This window comes from Saccostrea echinata, unplaced genomic scaffold (assembly GCF_033153115.1).
Source record: "Saccostrea echinata isolate AGI-Se365-2 ecotype Australia unplaced genomic scaffold, CSIRO_AGI_Sech_v1 ptg000052l, whole genome shotgun sequence".
NCBI lineage: Eukaryota > Metazoa > Mollusca > Bivalvia > Ostreida > Ostreidae > Saccostrea > Saccostrea echinata.
In genome coordinates, this window is record NW_026889801.1 from 6,947,541 (window position 1) to 6,973,127 (window position 25,587).

General features: G+C 32.3%; 2 protein-coding genes across 2 annotated transcripts; one reads left to right on the plus strand and one right to left on the minus strand.

Annotated features, from left to right (window-relative positions):
- The first annotated feature begins 1,348 nt into the window (after positions 1–1,348).
- On the plus strand, positions 1,349–4,650 carry LOC133204048 (plexin domain-containing protein 1-like). Its single transcript, XM_061339834.1, has 4 exons — positions 1,349–1,562; positions 2,587–2,685; positions 2,974–3,116; positions 4,418–4,650. The coding sequence occupies exons 1-4, from the start codon at positions 1,502–1,504 to the stop codon at positions 4,529–4,531; spliced, it is 417 nt and encodes a 138-aa protein (XP_061195818.1). The 5' UTR covers positions 1,349–1,501; the 3' UTR covers positions 4,532–4,650.
- Positions 4,651–7,317: 2,667 nt separating this feature from the next.
- Positions 7,318–24,984, minus strand: LOC133204068 (uncharacterized). Its single transcript, XM_061339844.1, has 11 exons — positions 24,825–24,984; positions 23,459–23,695; positions 23,283–23,370; positions 22,644–22,786; positions 21,488–21,605; positions 20,097–20,254; positions 17,227–17,274; positions 16,167–16,214; positions 15,496–15,558; positions 15,107–15,173; positions 7,318–7,934 (listed from the first exon to the last, which is right to left on the minus strand). The coding sequence occupies exons 1-11, from the start codon at positions 24,886–24,888 to the stop codon at positions 7,502–7,504; spliced, it is 1,467 nt and encodes a 488-aa protein (XP_061195828.1). The 5' UTR covers positions 24,889–24,984; the 3' UTR covers positions 7,318–7,501.
- Positions 24,985–25,587: the final 603 nt, after the last annotated feature.

Below are 25,587 nucleotides of genomic sequence, written 5' to 3' on the forward strand. Positions count from 1 at the left end.
TGCATAACAAATCCCACAAAGTATTCAAACCATTCTCTTTATTGTTTCAACAACCTAAGATTTATGGGTATACAGATAGGGCGCTAGGTTTAGTTCGGGGGAGGGGGAGGGGGTCAGCAATACGATGCGCAAGGTCTTGACCTTTCAGCGATTCATGAGCTCTTTTGGAATGTCATTAATAAGCAGAAACAGCCATCCTCGCTACGTCAAGGCTAACAGGCTCAAACTTTCATGTTGTGGGAATGCAACACAGCATCAAATTCCCGTAAACAAAATTGAACAGTTACGAATCATTTACTTCAAAAATGCGAATTATAGGCTGTGGGCACATAATGTTTTTCTACGTTTGTCAATTTGACATTTATCTAATTTTTTTTTTTTAATTTTTCATTTCCCCCACACTTGTTTTAATGTCGAAACGAAATCAGGTCTATAGCATCCTTAATGATGCTTTATAACACGTGCACTTTATGGAATGGCCCTTACCATGCACATCTATAAATTCCGTATTTTAGTTTCAGTTTTTTATTCAATAATTTCGTTTCCTTTATTTAATAATTTCGTTTGTTTTTTTTTTTATTTAATATTTTGTTTTTTATTTAATAATTTCGTTTTCTGTATTTAATAATTTCGTTTGTTTTTTATTTAATAATTTCGTTTTCTTTATTTAATAATTTCGTTTTCTTCATTTAATAATTTCGTTTTCTTTATTTAATAATTTCGTTTTTTTTTATTCTATTTTTTTTTTTTTGGTTTGCACTATTGGGCTTCCGTAATTAAGTTTGTCATCAACAAAGAATTATTCCATCGCAGCAATGAAAAAATAACTGCTCAATTCCCCATGTGCACATTCTAACACAACCACAACTAAAACGGCCGCTTCTGCGGCCGATAAAAATCAAATTAAACGAAATACACATGCTAAAAATGAAGAGACCTGCGGTGACTGGATGTTTTAGGACAAATAAATAATATACAGAAAATAACTTAAATAGAAGTATAAATATAAAATAGAAGTATAAAAATAAACTTTACTTCAGGAAAGCTGGACCATTACATTGCTAAGAATAATAGCACACCAGAACAAGCAATGCAATGAATTATAAGGGTAATTACATGTAAAATGTAAAGATATGATGAGATAAGGCGTCGTCATCTCTGTCCAAACTAACATTCTTGCACAAACTGGCAGGTTAAGTTCCAGTGAACTGAGGTTCCATGAAGGTTATTTACAATGATACGAAGTTTAAAAAGAAGCAGTTTCCCACGGGATATTTACATGGAATTTAAAATTCAGTTACAAAAGAATGATACAATGATTTTAATGTGACAAGGAACCTTGCCAATGTCCTTAAATAATTTTGCAATGCACAGGGCAAGTGTGAAGTATTCAATATCACTAGGTTAGACACGACAGGTGCAATCTGGGTTTGTCTGTACAAAGGGAGTAAAATAGATTGTAGTTATATTGTAGATACCTGTAGAACTGTTTGATATTGACATGAGCGATCACCCCGTAGAAGTGGGCGTATCTGATGCATACTACATTGACGTTAGGAAAGGTATTTGTAATAATGATATCATATACAAGAGCTGACAAAAAAATTCATGAAAGGTCATATAAAGTGTGCACTGCCAAGGGTCAAATTTAATAAACTTGGTAATGGAGTGTCTGGATGTAAATGATAACGTTGTTCATGTGAAAAATCAAAACTAAATAAAATTTTTAATTTAAAGTAACTTAAACGACTAACGTCATTTTCTAATGTCGTTACTATCAGTTATTAGATGGATGAAGGAAATATCAGAAGAAAAATGCAACAGATATGTCTTTGAAAAAGCCCAAAAAAAGCGACGTCGGTCATCCGAACTGATTAGCTATCATGGATGATGATATTATGTGTTGATCTTGAAGAAGCGCCGTTGGAGAACATGAAAATATTTGAATGAATCAAGAGGAATTAAAGGAAAGAAAAGACTCTAGACCTTTGATTCACAAGTTGCATAAACAGTTTTCTGGCGGGGTGTGCATTTTGGAAGACCTTACAAAAAGTGGAAGAGCACTGATATGTGATGAAATGTAAAATATAAAGATACGAACACCTGAGCATGCCTACACGTCAGACTGGGTCATTCGTTTTGCAAAGGTCTATGCATAATATCCATAATAATATTAGTATAGTTGTTATCGCACACACGTATAGCAGTATTGCTAAAAAAATGTGTTCATGAATTTGTTTGACAACCCTCGTATAATCTTTCAAAATCTTAAGCTTACGAACAGGTCCTGAAAGCTAAAATGCAAATAATAAGCATGAAACACCTGCCTTTTTTTCAATTTTAAAAGGGTGTGAATTCTCTTTTAACCGGCCAATTTTCTCTTCACTTTTCACTATTTTATTTAAAGGTAGCACTCAGAAAATGTTAATGCAAAACCAACTTTTACATATTAAAAAAAATATTATATGAGCAACATTCTTGTAATAAGTTTCTTAGTTCTATTTTTTTTTTATAATTCAAAAAATATCCTCTTAAAGTAAATTTTGAGTAAAACGAAATTTTGAATCCATAGAATTATATGTACAGGCGGCGTAAAAAGAAGGACAATAAACGAATATAACCGTTTGGACATTGACTTTAAACTTGTTCGGACAGGGACAGTGGTTATTTTGGACCCGTTAAAGAGTAAGCTGTTTTATTTCTATTGGGAGAATAAACAATGTTTACTCAATATTATTACTGTAAATTATATCAGCATTTTTCTTACTGAAACCCGGGAAAGACAAAAATAATGCTTTCTGTCTCTGGTAATGCCTTAACGTTAGTAATATGTACGTGCAATGACACCTTTTGCAAATCTATTGGCTTTCTTTTATCAAAATTCAAAATTATTCGCACTTCGGTTTCTCATTAGATGTTTCGTATTCAAACACAATCGCTTAAAAGCTTTCATGTCTCTATACTCGCTTACAGCTTGTAATATTGCCAAGTATTGTACAACTTGTTTAACCAAGGACGATTCATTTGATTGTAAATGGTGCCCTATGGTTGGGAGATGTTCCGATGGCTTTGATTGGCTAAGACAAGAATGGCAGAAGCGAGAATGTGACAGAAAGGTAAAGAGTCATGAGGATTACGCAAAATTTCTATCTAGAAATATGTTACATGACCAGTCATACTATTCCCTGTATTTGATAACCATTAGAAATGAATTTGTCAATTTTTAGCGACACAAACCATGCATGTAAAAATCTCGTTTTTGAGTATACATTAAGACATAATTCCATGTTTTATTTTAAATTGTATATCTGAATTGAACATATTGCTAGCCTCTCTATATTGATTTTTCTATAAATAATTCAGTATTTTTACGATCAAGAATTTTAACTACATTATATTTCTGGTACCATTAACTTTCATATGATGGAAAATTAAATCATTGAATACATATTTAGAAGCAAAGTTTTTTCCTACTTCTTTTCTTTTTATACTTGCCATGCAATGTTAATACATGTATATCTCTTTACAAATTATTAGAATAAATAAACAATAATATTGAAACAGGATATTATTACAAATGTCAAATACAAGATTAATTTCCTTCGTAATGATAAAAGTTTCATCTGAATTGAAAAAGTCCCATAAAATGTATTATTTAACATTATTCATTCTCGCTCCGGAAAGTCGTAGGTTTGAATCCCGGCCGCGACGGACCTAAGTCGATTAAAAATAGGTACTTGTAGCTACTGTTCCTTCGCCAAACGTTCGGCACTTAAAAGTGAAAGTTTCGGGTTCTTTGGATAAGACCTTCAAAACCGTACTCAGCCGTACTGCTCAATGGCCCTGAGTGCCTAGTAAAGGTCTAAATTTGAAGTCCTTCACCGGTTTATGGTGACGTCTCTATATGAGTGAAAAATTCTCCAATGGGACGTTAAACAACATTCAATTAATCAATCATTAAATATTTATGGTTTATGAGTGTGTATATTATCATTTTTAGGTTGAATACATGGTTAAAATAAGTTTAAAAAAATAATTTCAGTACATGGATATTTACATATAAAAAGGGAACAGAAATGCTTCAGAAACCTCTTTTGATTGCTATTAATACCCCAATTGAAATCTGTAAACATCTATCTGCTTATATCTACGCATGGCTTTGATTCGATCTGTTAATTGCTGATGGTATCACAAAATGCATTGTAATGAGCTTTTGATTCCTATTTCTTATAAGATACATGTATGATGTTTTTAGTATTGTAATGATAAATAACTTTGACTAAGAATAAAGATTACATTTGTAATCCAAGAATTTTCCCTTTCATTGGTATGAATATTTACGAGAAATATTCTATATAAAATATGGAATAATTCAAAACACGTAAACCCTGTTTTATCGATTTTTATTCCTTTTCAGGCATTTGATGATTCAGCCAAGTGCAATTCTTCAAAACAATGTTTATTACACAAGACATATCTATTAGCTGCACAATTCTTTTATCTATTTTTCCACGGAGGAAGGATTTTTTAGTGCGCTGAGCTACATTTATGCATGCAGTATTTATTATAATTAATTAATAATTATATAATTATTTTGATATAATTTATTATAATCCAATATATGTTCAAATTCCCTGTTCTCTGACTGCTTAATAACCAAATAAATGCAGTCTTTTACATCAAGTGTTTTGGTAAGTGATTACATTTTAATTTTAAATATAACATCCATCTAGTTTCATTGGAAGAAAGATTAAATTTGTATCTTTTAATAATGTAAATGATAGAGTGATCTAAATATGTTTTTAAATAGATCGGCGTATATTTTTCTCCTGAAAATATTTAAAACAATGTAGACCTCATTTAAGCTAAACTGATTCATTTTCAAAATGATTCAGATATGCACTTTAAGCGCTATAAAAAGGAAGTGCTGTTTGTTCTAAAACCGAAAAGGAGATGCACATCTGAAGTTCATTTTTGTTCAATTGCTATTTTCAAACATTGTTGATATTTTTAATTCTAAAAAATATTTTTCTCTTTCACCTCACCATTTATTTACCGAATGTATTGAGTTTATTACTTATATTTTTTAACTGAAATTCAAAATATTCATATCTAATCAGATTGAAGGACATTTCAGAATGGCCAGTGTATGACGATAATGTACTTACAAAAATGATGAATGAAATAACTAATGTTGAATAGCTTTTTATTTATCTATTGGCTATACTATTAGCTACAGGTGTTCGGCTACTCCTTAAAGTGTAATCATGCTCTTTTTATACACATATACTGTGACAAACTCATGTGAGGTGACTTCTTGATAATGTTCTAACTAGTATTTTACAACGTTGAGACATTAATTTGTATGAAAATGTTGAAGACTTTAAATAATTACAATTATAAAACTTGAGTGTTCCAAGGAAATGTCGCCTGCTTTGTAGCTTTAGTAAAGATGTAAATAAATGTCAGAGTGATCAACTGTTTATAAACTATTTACGTGATAGTTCTTGCATTTGCCTGCAAAGAAAAAAAAATGGCATCCCTGGATAGTATAAGACTGCGATAGAATCTGACAATTAAAGAAACTAGGGTTCCTAACCTTCAAATGAATAATTGAATTGAAATTATTAGAAATAATTATTTATCATTTTATAAATACGAGTTTCCAAAAGATTTCAGAATGTCTTCACTTCATTATTGTCAGTCTACACATTTGTTGTGGAATACCAATCCCGATGTATTTTCATCGTATTTAAATATGTTTGTGTGGTTACTGAATATCACACAGTTTCAAAGTACTGTATCATGACCTCAATGCGTTTCCAATGATCCTCTAAAAGAGATTTCAGTCTGTCTTTACTGCAATATTGTCAGTCTACACGATCCACTGTGGAATAATATATAAATATAAGTTTGTGTGGTAACTGAATATCGTACAGTTTCAAAGTACAGTATCATGAACTCATAAACTTGTATGATACTGATTGTCAAAATCCTGCCTCTCAACATTCAAGAATCATGAGTTAAATTAAACTACCAGGGGCATTTTTTGCAAAGTAGGTCAAAGGTCAAGGTCAGTTGGTTTGTATTGCTGGTATTTTTCAAAATGTCTTATGGCAATCGGTGCACATGCTAAATAGCTTAGACTCAATTCTTTAATCTCAAAAATATGATGTATATCGGCACTATAACCTATTTTGAAAAGTTAGTCGAACGTCAAAATCAAATTTTAAAGGTCACGAGGTCGGTAACCAATGTTATTTATAAAAGCCATAGTACCAAGCAATATATGTGCAAAATATCAAATCCATACATTTGCAGTTCTCGAGATATAAGGTGTGACAGATGGACAGACAGACAGACGGGTGAAGTGATTACTAAGAGCTTCTCTGCTCTGCATGCGGCACAAAAATGACATAATTGGAAAATGAAAAATCTATTGAAGATACATACAGTTACTTTTAATAATGGTAAAATAGAATAATACAAAAGTCATTTTTTTCTGGGCACCATGGCCAACAATCTTTAACTAAAATCATGTAAAATGTGTACGATATGTACCGTGGATCATAGGTACACCCGTTTATGAGGACTTGTCATGCAGTTTAGTTGTTAGTTGGCCTTTGTCGTCTACAATCAGTAAAACATCCACATTTGAAACAGATGTGGCAGACTCTGTGGTGTCTTACAGGTCGGCTAATAAAGAAGCAACTGGGTGCCAATCGGGATCCTAACTTTTTGTTTGAAGACTTGGTCTCCAAAGACTACATATATATAGTTGAAAATCAGTCCAAAATTGAACTGATGGTTAGGTCAATTGCTTGTCATTTACATTCTCAATAATTAGAAATACCGTCTAGACATTAATGCCGTTAGGAGAGAGCTATATGCAGACTCCGGACAGTCGCTCGAGACGGGGAAGTTCTACATGGATGCGTAAGTTAAACTCTTCTGGCATTTAACTGGCTTATATTTTTTTCATTGCGATTGGACCCCCCCCCCTTTCCACTGACTACCTCAACTGGTCCGTAAATGGACTAATGTTAACTTTCAAAGTTGGCGCCTAAAAAAATTGTCTGGCGACTTAAATTTTGCATTGACAACTATATTTTTTTATTAGGAGACTGCTTGCGCCTAGATTTTATAGGTCACTCCGAGGCTTGCCCTTTGTTTCCTCAATATTCCTGTCATTTACATGAATGAAATAATTTGCATCGGTGCCTTTCTTTTTCGATAACACTTCTACGTAGGAAACAAATATCCAATCTCTTAAATGTCTAAACCACTTTGGTTATGGTCCTTAATAATCTTTAAAAGTTGTGTTTTGTTTTTAATAACTATTGCATCTAAAATATACCAAAAAAAAAAAAAACGTATACATCTGGAAAAAGCTAAAGAGAGTTTTTATCTTATCTGTTTTACATCAAGACCTCCTTGCAGGCTCCACACTTCACAATGTATTCACAATACTACACACTACTTTATTGTAGGAGGTCATCATTTAGCTCATTATTTTTGCTGTATCTATGTTGGCAGATAAGTTCATTGTTTCAGCGGTCTCTGATAGTAAAATGTCCAAGGCATCTGATTTAGGATGATCATCATCGAATGTATCCTCTAAATCAATATAAGCAGGGACATTAATATAATCATTAGGTTCTTTTTCGCTCTGTGCTACATCTAGATATGTGCCGTCTGCATTATTAGGATCTATATATGTCCCATCCTCATCAGTAGGACTCAGAGTGAAAGGATTTACTCTTGCACCGGGCAGATGTTTATAACCTTCGTCTTCTTCCTCTACAATTTCATAATCGGGATCGGAATATAGACTATCTGGATTGGTTAAGTTTACTTCGTACGGAGAGTCCTTCGACTTTGGAATAGATGGGAGGCGCATTAATTCTTTCCGTCTTTTTCTCAATGTTATAGCTCTTTGTGATTTTGAAAAAAAAAAAAAAACAAAAACATGTAAACATTATTATGCCTCTAATTGATGAATTAAAGTTTAATCAGAATAATGTTTCAAATATATATATATATATATTAACATATTAATCTATGTACTAACGAACTCTGCATCTGTGATTGAGGCAACGTGATGTAAATTTTTATGGGTACTTGTATGAATTCATACAAAGAATAGCAAAAATTAAACTTTCTACAAAGAAGTAGGAAAGGTTTCGAAATATTGAAAATGGAAATTGTTTATAAGTCCGTCTATCAGATCTAGAAAGTAACACTTTCAAAGTAACATATACTTTCAGAATAAATCATGTTAACTTCCTCTGCTATTCGTATACACATGTATTAAATTCATAGAGTTAATCGTAATGTCCTACTGAATATATATGTTTGTATAATTAATATTTATTGCCTGAAAATAAGTTTACGTACAGAAGAAAAAATAATGTCTAATAAAAATATAATAGAACTAATTTCATGACAATCTAAGAAACAATATATGTATGCAAGGAAAAATACTAGTATGCCCTCAACATAAGTTATAATTACCATGTTTTGTGGTAAGATACCACAGGGTTTTTTTTAAGAATCATTAAATAAAAATAAGAGACCCATGGGCCCGAACGCTCACCTTAGTCATTTTGACCTTGCTTTTTTTCATCAGAGGATTTTTTTTTTCAAATTTCCTCCTCTTGTTTTATGAATATTTTGACTCCATATTGTGGACACTTTTATAAGCTAGTATTCAATAAAAGTTAAATCCACACGGCATTAGGATGCTTTAACATCATATGATCAACATGGTCATGCTGTTCTGGAGTCGATTTTTTTCTGTACTCATGCATTATGTAAAGTATGATATCCTGATTTCGGCTTAACCCTAACCCTAGGGTTTGTAATAGAAAAAAAATATTTCTCAAAACTTACAAGATATGTTTTGCTTTTTCATATGATGGTGGTTCAGCCGCTCTCGCCAATCTATCTATGTACGAGGGTGGTCCAAAGAGTTCGTGGACAATGGCATTTTTGTTTAAACGAATGGTTCAAGATATACTTATTGTATACTAAAATATTAATTATGAAAACATATTCAGAATAATTTGGTTTTATTGTTTCAACTTAAGATTTTAATATTTTTGTAAAAATTGCGGTCATTAAAGGTCGCCGATAGTACGCACGGACGAGGGTTAAAGTGCCATAAAGAGTTCTGATTAAAATTATTATTTTCTTTATAAAACAAGTCAAAGTCTAAGCTTGATAAAAATTAAATGTTCTGCAAATAAAGCGGCTATCGCCATTTTCTTGTATCTTTAGTATCACTTGCATGTACTTTTTGGACAGTGAGAAAATTTAAGCAAAAACCGCAAGAAGAATGTTTCAAAAATTGACAGAAAAAGCGACGTCGGCCATTCGAATGGAACAGCGTCCAATCATACAATTATGTTTTAATACACAATGTAGTTGAAACAACGTCAGACACAAAATATTTATTTAAACAACTTGAAATTATATGAAGATATTTAGTTTATTGATTTATAATTGGTGTATACGATTTTTCAACGGTGTATAAAATTTCGGAGACACTAAAAGAAGTGAAAAAACCCTGTTATTTAATACAAATAGGATATCCCTATTCATAAAGTTGTTATAAATCTAGCGCCGTCGGACTGGACTGTGCAACCTGTATATACGAAGTGTTCATATTGAAGACGCATGTAAATTATAGTGTATAATTTGTCTATTTTGGTCTATTTATAAATTTTATTGCACACACTTGGCAGTGTGGCATAATAAAAAAAATGAGCATGTGTCCATGAACGTGATAAAAATTCAAAGTTCATATTTTTGACTTTATCAAGAAATTAGCGTTACGTCAGACTGGGCCGTGTGGCCTGCATATACAAAGTATTTACACATATAACGTTTATAAAATAGTATGCATTGTTCTAATTTTTTATATGTTTACCAAATCATGGTCTTTATTAAATTACATGCATTATCGCGGACTTTATTTAAAAAATTAAACATTTGTCCATAAACTCTCTGGAAAACCCTCGTATATGCTTCTTTGTAAAATGTTGATCCCCTATTGCAGTCTCACCCTATTCCAGATGTCCCTGATCTGAACAAACTTAAATGCAAACTACCTCAGGATGCTTGCATATCAGTATGATTAATACTGCCTTTGTCTCCTATTGTAGCCCCATCCTATCTCCTGGGCCATGATTTAAATAAACTCAAAACTACACTTCCTGAGAATGCTTTATTATAAATAGGACTTATTGTCTCTTTGCTGTTCTTGAGACGATTTTTCCCTATGTATTCCTGTGTACTTTTATCCAATAATGTATTACACCCTACCACCAAGGTCAGGATCAAAATAAATTTGAATCTAAACTCTCTAACGATTTTTCCATTTCCGTATGAATAATCATGAATTTGTAGTATTTGAGATTTGTAAAGTTTTTTTTTTCTATGTATTCATATGTAAACTTCTCACATTTTGTGGCCCCAACCTTCCCAAGTGGCTCATGATTAGAAAAAAAATTAATCTATTCTAGCTACTTGATCAAGTTACAATATATTAAAGAAATATATGGAGATAACGAACAGTATTCAAGCTCAAAAGTCCATTAAACAATACAAAATAGGAGCAGAGCAGACACGGACCTCAAAACATGAGAGGTGGGATCAGGTGCCATGGAGGAGTGAGCATCCCCTGCCGATCGGTCACACCCGCCGTGTGCTCCTTGTCATGATCGGGAAATAACGGAAAAATCCGTCGACAATTCAGTGTGTAAATAATGGCCTAACAATTAGTATGAAAAACGTCAGTCAGCATTTGACTCAATGATCAATTGTATTTGCTGACAAGATCATTGTATCGACCATAGAACTTACGAAATGATGACTTTAAACGAGACAGCTGATATTCTTGTTTCATCAACTTGTTTGTCAATAATTTACCTCGTTTTAGACATTGTACATACGTAGAGCATGCTCTTGCGTATCGAATCAACTGAGAGATATATACCCCGTATGCAGGTGATGAAGGTATATTGCTGCATAAGTAAGGAAAGTCAAAGTCATCATGTTTATCATAAAGCTTGGTTGTTAAATAACCATTAACTTTTTTTTTCAAGTAAAATATCAAGATATGAAATAGATGTGTCAGAATCTGTGGTATCTTTTATCTCAAGCTCACCAGGATATATCGTATCGACATAAGGATGGAAATAGCCATTGTTAATTGACAATACGTCGTCGATATATCTAAATGTCGAGTTGAAGGCCACAACAAGTGTTTTCTTCTTTTCACGTACAAGATTTTGGACAAATTCTGCTTCATATGAATACAAAAAAGGTCTGCTAATAACGGGGCGCAATTGTACCCATGGGAATTCCAATAGATTGTTGGAAGACCTGGTCTCCAAAAACCACATAGATACTGTCAATCAGAAAATCAAGCATCTTTTTAATGTAAACTTCAGAGTACTTGTGTGTACAATCAGAATGTTTTTTAACAAAATAATTTTGCAAATGACCAATGACAAGGTAAGTATATTTAGGAGTTCCATTTTTATTGAAAATGCAGCTGTCAATGATTTCAAAAATCCTGGACTGTAATTTAACGTGGGGAATAGTTGTGTATAAAGTTGAAAATTCGTAAGTTTTAAATCTGTTGATTTTGGTAAAATCTTGTGATTTTCAAATTTTCCAAAAGTTCCTAGGAATTTTTAAGTATCCACATCTGATTTACACCACTGCTCGAATATATTGTAGCACAGTACTCTTGAAGTTTCTCCTTCACCACTGTTAATATCTAAGTGAGGAGTAAAGAAAGAGGCTTGGTTGAACATTTACTGCAACCTGCTATATATCTTTGTTTGTAAGGTTTTTTTATGAAGTCTCGGAATCCAATGTAAATATGGTAATTCAAATTCATTTTGGTTGTTTGGAATATTAAAAATATTCAAAACTGACATATGTTTTTGAAGAATTTCTTCCTTAGAAAGGGAACTATAAGTTGGATTACCACTTGTAGAATTAAATCCAAGCTCCTCTAAAATACATTTATATAATGAACCTTACAAGCAAAGACAATGTTGTTACCTGCTTTGTCAGCAGGGACCAGTAAGTACTGATCATGTAATCTATCTAATTCTTTTTTCACTTCTGGATTATTGAATACAGAAGAATAGATGGTTCTCATATTGCCCTCAATCTTTTAATGCGCGATTTTATCATACATCTGATACATTTAATCCATTCTGACAAAGTGTCAATGTCTTCTTTTTCATGTCTGGCCCATCGCTTGGTGTAGTCCTCTACAGAATCCATAATATTTATGAAATTCTGACGCCGGTTGATGGATTGAGGTTCTCTAAATTTAGGACCTTTTAAAATTAGTGAACTAAGGTCCTCATTATTAACTATATTTACGTCACCAGTAATAACGTGTCCAGCAGGACTATAGTTATAGGGCGAAGAAGAACATGAACACGAGGGAGAATTATGTTTCAGATATTCGATATCCAGGCCCTGTGAAGTTTTCTTGTAATTAAAAGGTTTGGAAGCAATAGTCGATGTATATTTGTAGGAAATTCAAGGTGTAGTCTTTAACTTGAAATATGGTTGAATACCCTTTTGTGATTAAGAATATTACTTATTTTAACCGCGTCAATTCCTTTGTTGGCATATTGTAGTTTAAGGAAAACTGCATTTTCTCCAGTAAAACACGGGGGTTTAAAAAGCCTATGATTTGCAATATATCCATAATCACAGGTCCGAGCCTATATTCTGGTGTCGAGGAATCAAAAAATCGACTTTCCTTGACCTTTTCAAGAAGACTATTTAAAAGTTTGAAAGGGACAGAATAAAGTTTGGTGCGGATATGATGTAGACGTAACTGTTGATTTACGTTAGGTAGTAATGAATCAAAAGAGACATCGTGTATTAAAGGTTTATAGTAAGACCGATGCCCATGACTACGCCTACGTCTCTGTGTGTGGTTAAAAAGTCCCATCACATTTACATTGTTACACTGTGGACTGGAAAGATTTCCAACACTATCGACATTGTCATTACATCCATAGGGAAAGGCTGTCCCTAGCTTTCTAATCCAAAATTCTTCTCGTTGTCTACGGAAAGGTGTACTCAGTGATGGACTGTTTGTGTGGTGGTAAATCTATTCTGGAATTCTAACTTTCATTGACAAAAAAGAATGATCAGGTAAATTGAAATGTTTGTATAAAAGTTGCTGACCCCCATTATTTCTCTGAAATCTATGACCTGATGTTCTTTTATTGAATGATCCCTTGGTTTCACCAACATAAAGAAGTCCACAAAGATAACATTCTATTCCGTAGACAACATTACAAGATTTGCAGTTCAGATTTTCCCAAGTTTTGGTACAGAAGCTCTGTCCAGTAAGATTACTGGTGAAAGAAGTGTTAGTTATCAAAATGTCACAGGTTTTACAGTTTTTCGCAGAACATTTTGAAATAGAAGACATGGGATCGGAAAAGGAGTCTTCGAATATATCTCTTATAGAAACTTTACATTCTTTCAATTTTTTGTACGAACTATTGGTATTATACCAAAACTGGAAATCTGAAGACTGTACATATGACATATGTTTAATATCCCTGAGGATTATCCGAGGGGCACCGAATGAACTCCTTGAGTCTGTGTCCGTTATAGACTCAAAAGAGTGTCGCCTTTTTATACTGGGCGACGCGTCTGCCAGTATCATTTCGTTATTCTGTGTACTCATGAATGAATAGGTACCGAACGACAAGTACCCTCGGAAACAGACTATCCACCAGCAGAGATACATGTTCGGTTGTTAAAATGAAATATATGGAGATAACGAACAGTATTTAAGCTCAAAAGTCCATTAAAAAATATAAAATAGGAGCAGAGCAGACACGGACCTCTAAACATCAGAGGTGGGATCAGGTGCCATGGAGGAGTGAGCATCCCCTGCCGACCGGTCACACCCGCCGTGTGCTCCTTGTCATGATCGGGAAATAACGGAAAAATCCGTCGACAATTCAGTGTGTAAATAATGGCCTAACAATTAGTATGAAAAACGTCAGTCAGCATTTGACTCAATGATCAATTGAATTTGCTGACAAGGTCATTGTATCGACCATAGAACTTACGAAATGATGACTTTAAACGAGACAGCTGATATTCTTGTTTCATCAACTTGTTTGTCAATAATTTACCTCGTTTTAGAAATTGTTTGCTCTTCTTATGAAAAAAAAATTGCGAAGATTTTTTCCTACATATTTCCCTGCAAAACTTTGATTTCCTATCGTAACCCCGGCCTACACCTAGAAGCCATGATTTGTACGTATAAATTTGTAAATTTATACTAGCTGAAAATGCTTCCACATCCGTCTGACTAATCATGGCTTTGCTATATTTGCGAAAAAGATTTGCAAATACTTTTTCTGTTATATTCCTGTGTAAAACTTTGAATCTTTAGTGTGAACCACTCATCCCCAGGGGTCAAGATTTGAACAAATCTGAATCTGTGCTATAATCATGACGATGCTTTCATATAAATAATGGCTTGCTGTTCTTGAGAAGAAGATTCTTTTTTTATATTCATTTCTAAAACTTAAATGGCCTGTGTGACCCCGAACTACCACAGTGGAACATGATTTGAACCAACTTACGTTTTATCTTTTCTGGCTCGGTGGTTCTTGAAAAGAAGATTTTAAAATATGTCATTAAATTTTAACTAATTCTTAATTATTTCCCTTCGAAGAAAGACAATGGCCTTCATTTGGGAAAAAAAAAAAAAAAAAAAAAAAAAAAAAACTTAATTCCCTACATTTAAGGAAGCATTGTACCAAGTTTGGTTGAAATTGGTCCAGAGGTTTGAAGAATATAGAATGTGAAAGGTATACAACAAGGACAGACAACGGAAGAATTTGATCAGAAAAGCCTTCGACTCAAATAAGTTGAAAAAGCTTTTAAATCAAGTTTGAACTTCAAAACTAAATGAAATAGGAAGGGTAAAAGTCTCATGTGAAGTCATGCTTCTAGAAGCCACATCTAAACTTGAATATTCTTTTCTTGAAGTTTGGGTGAGTTACATTTTGAACAAAAATTTAAGGACACAAACCTTATTTTGTATATGCTGATTGCGAAGCTGACAGCAAATATTAATGAAACAGCTAATCCCACTGCAACTGAATCGTGAATCGTACATTTTAACAATATGATTACATATAAAGAATGTATTCATGATATTTTTCACAGGAAATCGGAAAGTTATGATGATATGATAATCGGATGATAATTAATCAATATAGTTTGTGATTAAATAACACAGTTTCAAAATGTTTGAAATTTTATAAGCAGGACTTCATTTCCTATAAAAATTGTGAATTGAAAACCCTTAGGTGATTTATTTTGTTATCTTAGAACAGGAATTTATTTTTATTTAGAAATCTTATCTTCAAAGCTTTATGTCAAATAAAAAACCATATTGGATAATCAGAGTCAACTTACGAAGAACTGTAGTTTGAGAAAACTCAGTATTTGTTTCTCGACTTCCAACGGGATTTTTAGTATCTAAATAATAAAACAACTTTATCAAGCATATGTTTTCCGACAGCGACTCAGAATTTCATTAAGGAGCCCTGTTTTGTGAAATCCCTGACTTTATAAATTTACAAAGTTTGAAAACAAATATTTTGAATAATATTGGAATCTATGCAACACATTTAAACTGGAACACAAAAGGTGGGCAACAATTTCCCTAAAATTCATCTTTTTAAATCTTAACTTTTATGTTTTGTTCTAGGATAAAAAAAATATCTATGTGTTGTATAAAAGATTTCTTTGCCAAAAAGCTTTAAATATAGCCTATCTGATCCCGGCCTGTAAGAGGAGTGGAAATCTAAAATTAGCATTAGAATGTACATGTTAAAAATTGTCATTTAATACAAATGTCAAAAAATGGTACAGGTATAAAAAGGGAAAATCATACAGCTAAAGATTTTTGAATAGATTTTTGAAGATATCTGCAGTTCGTTCAAATATCGTAAAAAACTTTCAATTAGATTTTTTTTTTCATGAGATCAATGTGATAGTCTTTACAATGCTCTTATTTGTTTATTCTATCTGATTCTTTTAAGTATATTTTATGAATTTCATGTTAATGTATGAAAAACTGATACCTGTTGTAGTTTCCAACGGTGCAAGGAACTCAGAATAAAGATTTTCACCTACGAAATAAGCGAGAATGATTTTTAAACTAAAATATGAAGACAAGATCAGTAATCATGCCCAAAGGTCCGAACAAAACAAAAATTGAGAGCAGAACAAACAAGGACCTCTGATAAAATGGAAATTAAGTTAAGCATCAACTGTCAAAGGATCACACCCCCAGTATGCTGTTTGTAATGATTGGTTAAACGAGAAATCTTTACCCAAAATATAAAATATAAATAGCCTAACAATTTGCATGAAAGATGAAAGTCAATATTCGGTTAATGACAGATTTTATTTACAAACAAGGTCATTGTACCAACCATAGAATTTACAGAGTGGTAATTTAACAGAGATTGTTGATTTCTTTGCAAACAAGCTTTATTATAGTCTATCTGACCCCGGCCTGTAGGAGGAGTGGAAATCCAAAATTAGCATTAGAATGTGCGTGTCAAAAATTGTCATTTAATACAAATATTATGATTTGATACAGGCACAAAAAGGGAAAATCATACAGCTAATGATTTTTCTAAAGATATCTGCAGTACGTTCAAATATCGTGAAAAACTTGCAATTAGATTTTTATTAGTCCCCTACTGGTGAAACCGGAGGGGACTATAGGTTTCCTCTGAGTCTGTCCGTCCGTTTGTCTAGCTTTCTGTCTGTCCGTCTATCTAGCTGTCCCTCTGTCTGTCTGTCAGTATGTCCCACTTGGTTTTCCGCACTTTTAAACGCTTGCAGATATTGAGTTGATTTTTGGTACGTAAGTGTATCTTCATGAGTTACAGATCAAGTTTACATTTTGTTCCGCTTCAATGATTTTTGAGGGCATTATGGCATTTTTAATATTTAACGGGAACCAGATTACACTTTCCGGCAGGGGACTGGTATTGCTAATGCAATACTCTTAGAATGCTTGTTCATATTAAGATCAATGTGATAGTCTTTACAATGCTCTTATTTGTTTATTCTACCTGATTCTTTTAAGTACATTGTATAATTTCATATTAATGTATGATAAACTGATATCTGTTGTAGTTTCCAACGGTGCAGGGAACTCAGAATATAGATTTTCACCTACAAAATAAGCGAGAATGGTTTTTAAACTGAAATATGAAGACAATAATCAGTAATCATGCCAAAGATCAGAACAAAATAAGAATTGAGAGCAGAACAAACAAAGACCTCTTATAAAATGGAAAGTTCTCAGTCAAAGGATCATACCCGCAGTGTGCTCCTTGTAATTATTACAAACAAGGTCATTGTATCAAAAATAGAATTTAAGAGAGATTGTTGATACCCCTGTATCATCAATTTGTTAGTCAGAAGCCTTCCTTATTTTAGTGATTGTTCTTACAAGGAACATGCTCTTGATATTGAATTAACTCAATTGATTACATATACACATATGTAGGTAATAATTGTATGTTTTTTGAAAGATGTAGTGTCAAAACTGCAACGTTGTGTGTAAAAACATTGAATAACGTGTGTTAGTCCTTTAAGAAAATTGTTTGCTCACACTGTTGCAGCTTTGAGACTACATCTATAAAATAAAATCATAATTAAAGTCTTATATTTACATTTTTTTATTAACGTCTTGTTTGCAAATGTGATTTATATTTCAAAATCCCTGTATTATTTCATGGGAAAGCTATAATTAATAGAAGAGGCACTCCAATTGCTATACTTCAATGTGAGCGAGAATTTTATTTTTCGCTTATAACTTTGCACTTGCATTGCGCTCAACGATTGCAATCTCAAAATAAAAATCAAAATTTAACCTTTTGACCTAGCCATCCTTGTATGAGGAGTGTATCACCACATTTTGTAAGCAAAACACATGTGAATGTAAATATTGCACAAATCTAAAAAATATAGAATTATTTCGAGTTAAACGGGTTATATCTAATTAACATAGTGAATGAAAATAAATATTTTCATTTGTAAAAACGAAATCAATATCGAATTGAAGATCACAGTAAGAAACTTTTATTCCTTTAGAAGTTTTTATTATTATTATTATTATTATTAATTTCTGGTTAATTAGAATACAAACAGGATCCAGGCCCGTAGAACGCGAGGGGCCAGGCCCCTTCCCCCTTTTTTTCTGAGTATAGTATTTTGCTATAGTAAATTTTCCTTTCTCCTCCACTTTTTGATGTTGCAATGTCGAGCATTGGCAAATTCAAGGATTTGGAAATTATTATTTTTTATCTTGTCGGATAATTTTAGGAAGTCCCCCCTCCCCCCCACTTTGGTAAGTTAAGTTTAGTTCAGTTTTTTTTTCTCTCTTTTTTTATTTTATTATTATTATTATTTTTTTTTTTTTTTGAAGTTGTACACCATCTCTGTGAAATCGTTGCTATGGGCCTGTTGTCTGCTTAAAATGGTAACAAAGAGGCACATTAGTGCACATGAGAATACTAAGAGACTGTCCGAAAATCTGGCCTCCAAAGTCTACATAGATATTGTTGGAAGTCAAGAATCAAGAATTCAGATCTAGAGTATCTGTGTTAAAAATCAGAATGATCTTTTACAAAGTAAGTCTATAGGTTACTAATGGCATTATATCATGATACGAAACCCATTGCCCTGTAAAATTGAAACCGCCGTAAAATGTAACAACAGAAAACATATTGAAATGTTAAATAAATGGTAAATAGACGTATATGCGCAGTGCATTTTGGAAGATGGAATAAGTGAAACCTGTGCAGGTTTAATTAAGGAATGTTTTTAAGTTTTGTGTGAGTAATTGGTATGTAAATCACACAGACCTGTCACGTAGGCATATTTCATGACGCGAACTAGCGCTTCATGAAAAATATGCCTACGTGGAAGTCTGTCTGATTTACACACCAATAATTCACATTAAACTTAAAAACATTCCCTATATTTGCATTTTACATTTTCAAAAGCACCAAAAATATACTCAGTGCTTGAATTATTCACTGCCCTATATTGTTACAGTTTTATTAAAGTATCTGTAGCTTAGTAGCTTATTGTGATGTCATTTTAGCGCGAGTTTCTCCGTGTATATTTCTACTCTTGAGTATACAAGAAAATGGCGTTCAAATCAATTTTACAGTTGGCTTAGTAGAAAAACACAGCAAATGTAAATATAACCAAATGGTACTGTTCGTTTCTTATATGTCATGGATAAAATTTTGAAAAGTAACATTTATGATTAAATGACTTTTCTTGTCATCATCTCTTAGGATAAAGTCCACACGGAAAAGTAGATATTAAATCATATGCAGAAACATAAATTACTGAATTTTTGTATGAAAGATGCGGATTCGATTCTCATTACCTGAAATTTTTCAAATATTAAACAAAGGTATTGACTATTCTTTCATCAAGCGACCAGCATTAGAAGTGAATGTCATGAAATGTCTTTCTTGGGAGTAAATTTTCAGCAGTCCTGTTTCTCATTTATTAATTATCAATTTAAAGTTTTGTACCGTCACGGTAGCTCAGTAGATAGAGCGCTTGCTCCGTGATAGGAGGTTGTGGGGTTCGATCCCCTGCCGCGACTGACCTAAGTCGATAAAAAATAGGTAGCAACTGAAGTGAAAGTTGCGGGTCCTTCAGATGAGACATTAAAAACCGAGGCACCGTGTCAGGCTAGACGTTGGCACGATAAAGACCCCGGCCCTCACTACTCAATGGCCCTGAGTGCTGAAAAAAGGTCTAAATTTTAAGCCCTTCACCGGTATATGGTGACTTCTCTATATGAGTAAAAAATTCTCGAATGGGACGTAAAACAACAATCAATCAATCAATTAAAATTTTTGTGTCAGGTTTGTTTAATATAAATAAAATTAATGAATAAGATCAATTTAACCAATTTTTTTTTTTTTTTTTAAATCTAAATATTGTACTTGTACTAAAAGACTTACAAAGACTAGCATTGTGTTGAATCTCTGGAGGAATAGAAACCTCTTCAGATAAAAGTCTGTTGGCCAAGAAAATTTTATCTTTGACTAGACAGGTGGAGTTTGTTTCGTCATTTTCTTGTATCCTTGATATCACACAATGCCAAAAACGTTGTTTTACTCTACATTTGGATACAATGACAAGAAGTGTGTAAGTATTACACTTGATATACATTTGAATATTAATGCTGATAATTTTAATTACAATTTTGAAAATAAAAACAGCTTTCATGATAAAGCCAAAAATAACCCCAAGTCCTATGAATGTTCAGAAGATTAAAAAAGTCTTTTAAGATTATTACAGAAATAACTATGTACGCAGCTATGTTAAGGCTTCCCGAAGCTTTAAAATCCGCTCAAAACATAATATTTCACTGCGAGGTCGGTTTTGATTTTAATTTATACGTTTTGTCCTTTAGTACTTCCAATTTATACAGAGGGTTCCCTCGGCTTTATATTAACATGTTTGTTATGATATCACATGACTTTGTTGATCACGTGACGGTCATTTATACTTTATTGAAGTGCTTCACATAAATCGCTTCGGCGCAGCTGATTAACACAAATGTTATTAACATTTTGTTATATGAATAAACTCATCGTTTCCTTGTGTCCCCGAAATGTGCTTGGGAAAAGTCCTAGTATTACTTGTGTACAAAATATTTCGTGAGGAATTCAACTTACCTACAAATTTGAGGGTATTTTCCACACAATATCGTAATCTGTATAAAAACAAAGCCATCACACATTTTTCTCAAGCAAGATTCAGTTATAGCACAACCTCTTCTTACAGATTTCCACTAAAAAACTCAGATTAATCCTCATTAATCACCTGCGCCAGACTCTTTTATACACACAAAGTAAATTCTACCTCAAACCACGGGTGTAAAACAGAGTACATTTCAAAAGTAAATTTTTCGTAAGCACTTTGAACCTGCCGAATTTCAATCAAGGGTACGTAAGCGATGTATTTTTAAAATATTCGGACATATAAGACTTAAAAAAACTTTAACGACCCTTGAATTTTGCAAAAGCTATCTTGCATTTTACATGCAATTTGAAATAAAGTGTAAAATTCATGACACTCTCCCCGTCATAACACCTCAGGTTGGCATTGACTTGACGTCATTTTTCATTATGACGTCGTATTTTGGTAGTTCAAAGGAGTGAAGACACAGAGTGCACTGTCATTTTCTACGGGAAGCCTTAACCTACCTGCGTATTTCCATTGCAACCTCCTTTAGTATAAGGATACTTTGATATTCGAATGGAAGAATACCACACATATACAATTAACTATACATGTTAATCGTTTTAACATTTTTGTCATATTAATATGTATTTGGAATTAATACCGGCATGATTCATTTCCTGTTTTATTCCTGAAGACCTTTCCGTAACAAGGGATTGCAAAGTTAATCACCACAAAAGAATTACTCATCACACTGGGATCACCACATGGTGAAAGAATGCCTGAAATAAAAAAAAAAAATTCAATTAGAACGTTTGAAGATATTAAAATATGTTTTCTATTTGCGTCATTTGTCATCATGATGCTAGATCGTCTTTGTTTCTGAAAAAATGGATGTATACATTGGTATACACGTAGTTACTCTTATTTTGGTTATTAATGATGCAAATTGTATATATCAGATCTTTAAATGTCTCAGGAAATTGTAGAATTTTAACAAAATTCAAATATTTCTCCTTCTGCTATCTCCTTTATAAATCTCTACGATTTTTATCAATAAGTGTATTATTAAAAAAAAAGTTATTATCATTTAATTTACTGGTATTTAAAAATGGTTTCCTTTATAACTTTCATTCAGATGTATCTTTTCCTTTTAAATTGCAGGATCCTCAGGTTGTGAAAATCAGTAGTTAAGTAATTAAAAATGCTCACAAAAATGTTTCTAAATTCACAAAGAAATGTGAATTTACCCAAAGTTCCTCATTAAGTAAATCTTATCATACGAGGAAAATTATGAAATCTAAGATATATTTAATGAAAACATGAATGAAGGCACATCTACGCACATTCGTTTTGAATATTTATCAACAATATATTTTAAGATAATATAGTTTCCAAGTATTAGGAGGAAATTGCATGTGTTTATACTTACTAGGTTACGTCTTCTATTTACTTTGTTAATTATACAGTGTAAAAAGCTTGTTCTATCATTACACATACAAGACACCACAAATCACTTGGAATTTCATCTTATGCTAATGAACATTGCTACATGTATCTATGGCTAAGATACAGAGAATTCAAAATCTCTAAACATGACATTGTGTTTTTATTTGGGTAAAAATGTCTAATTTTTTTTTACAATTTTGTTTCTAAGACATCAAAGAACCTTGAATCTTATTGAGATTCATAAAATTAAAATTGTTGCACGAAAAAGATTTCAATTTCAAGCTTCCTTTTAAGTCTTGTAAAGTTAGATAATTATTTAAAGAGTTGTCTTTCCAAGCTGAGGAACGGATAGCCTTAAATTGTAAACTTACACTGAGAGATGGGCATTCCGGTAAACTCTTCTAAAGTACCCTGTATTTGCAGAGCAAATGATCTCCATGTAAACTGGGGACATCGGGATTCATTGATATTCTCAATATTCTCCTTCAAACATGATACTAAGTTATATATATACCTGTAACAAATATGCATGTAACCCATTAATTAATGCAATGATTAAAGCTTGTTTAATTTAAACAGTCTGTGTAGTAAAAAGGGAAATAGTGAAAATGTTTCTTTCTTTATTACAGGTTTAAAATTCTAGTGGATAATTACAATATTCTTTGAAGAATTTCTCTTAAACTATGCAATTAAATCATTGTTATGTTTATCTATTTATTTATTGTTTTGATTTTTTTTTTCTGTTTTTTGTTGTTTTTTTTTTCTTAAATGAAAAAACCTGTACACATTCCTGAATCTCCTTAGACTTTCATCACGAGTGAATAATGTTGTTTTAAATACAGAATTACAACAAAATATTTTCAGTATTACAGCTCAAGAATCTCTGAGAATTTTATTTCATTGTGTCTGAATATGTTTGAATAGAATATGTCTCAATGTAAAATCTGTATCTTTGTGTACGTGTAAATGACACACCATGACTATTCTATTGTTCATAAATAAAAACTTACCCACAGAATCCCCTACCACTGGGGATGCCATATTTACACTGACCAGTTATCATCGAGGCATTAAAATACATATTTAGATACGGCGTTACTGAAAAAAATGCACAAAAAGGATTCTTATATTACTAAACTCAAGTAACTTTTTGGCAATTTTATTTTCCTAGTACAAGTGTACTGACCACAAATATCAACCCCACAGAGTTCCCAGCGGACACCCGAGTCATTGGTGAAACACCATGGCTCTTCTCTGTCGAAATTTCTACAGTAGTTCTCTTGTGCAATGCTAAAAACATCATAACCGTGTTCATGCGGGTTCTGTGCATCCCATCTTTGACACGTTCTACCAGTTTCTGTTACGTTTTTGGTCCCTTGATATAACACCCCAGGTAATCGACAGTCAGTTGAGATAGATTTTGCTATAAATTTTTTAAGAATAAAGCTAAAATAGCACAAAAAGAACTTTATTCAACATGCAACAAGTTTTGATGTTCCCCTTTTTTTTTTTTCATAATAAAATACCCCGGTAACACAAAAGTGTTGATTTTTTTTTTTATGGACATCATTACAAATATACTTGCTTTTTGTACATTTTCTTGCGGTTAATGTTTAGGGTGCTGCATGTACATTTCGGAAAATAAGAGAGTATTCGCTTCCTTGATAAAGATTACTTGCACAATTATTCATTGATGTAAATATCTTTCCAATGCACGTCTGTTACTTGTTTTTAATTTCCCCTGGAAGTACTCAAAATTTTAGCAGAGTGGTTATTATAATCAACATTTATTGATGCTGGTATTTAGTACAGAGTGATATTTTGAATTACAGAAGTGATAAATAATTCATAGGATTACCGTTTTACAGATTCAACATAGATTTTAACACCTGCTTTACTATAAAATATATATTCAATAATATTTCTGAATCAACATTTGAATTGAAGCAAAATAAAAATACAAGAAACAAGTACTGTTATATTTTTCCAATTATATATTGAAAATAAAACAAAATTTACCAATAGTTGCCATTGAAGTACTATCTAAACATAATAGCTAGAATCTGTGTCGCGTTAAATTATTGAAGATGCTTAAGAAGCACTGGGATGAATATTTTAAATGTGAAACAGAAAAGTATTTGGTATTGTGTAGTAAATTGTCAATTAGTTTAAAAAAAAAAATAATTCCTTTCGGCTTGGACCAAAACAAATAAAAGACAAAAACAAGCAACAAATGCATTTTGGTAATGATAAACATCATCATCATCTTCAATAATCCAAATGAACAACAAGAACTAGAAAATAAGCCATGTTATACTAAAAACATAACATTCACGTCTATTCAGCCAAATGTATCTTCGTAAATTGAGAATTTTCAAATCAAATATAACAAAAAAGCCAGACATTTTCTTACAAAGACTTTCCTGTATATTAATGATGTGACCCTTTAAAAATTAAATCAGAACAAGACATTAAATATTAAGATTAAATGTAGAGAAAGCTTATCAACGGGATATGGGATATTATTATATAATAATAACATGTAAAATTACCTGTAACGGAATTAAAAAAGATTCCAGTGAGAAAGCTGAAAATTGTTATTTCATTTTTGTCCATCACAGCTAGAGTTTTTGGAGTATTTCGTTGGATGTTCACATTAAAGCATGCTGTGGCTGAATGTCCCCTCCCATTTCGGACATGTTTTGCACGAGACCTTGACTGATTTTTTATGAGATGAAAACAGTATGTAAACTTTCTGATAATACCAGATTTATTAAAATTTTGGGTGTGTTGAGTTTTTGTGTGATGTACTGTATTTAAGGGGGAAGTGATAAGGCACTGCACTTGATTTTCAAGTAACTTCATCCGAAACAAACTCGCGTGCTTTGCTGAATGGCTCTCTCTCTCTCTCTCTCTCTCTCTCTCTCTCTCTCTGTGTGTGTGTGTGTGTGTGTGTGTGTGTGTGTGTGTGTGCTAAAACGTTTACGGAGAATTGATTTTCATAATTTGAATACTCTCGAAAGGTTCTTTTAAATTCATTCCGCCTATTTGCAGTTGTGCATTTTTAGTAAGAATATTTAACTGTAGTGACACTTTAACTTTTCCAAAAGGAAAATATCTTGATACGCTTATTATTGATATCGGATGTAACTTTCTTTCTATGTATACATTATTATGATAGGAAAAAGGGCGTCTAGTTAATAATCTATTTATTTTTCCAATGTAATAAATATTTTGTAATAAACTGTATATCGGTTTAAGAAACAACTCAAAAATGGCACAAAACTTAAATTCATTTTTTTTAATCTATCTATT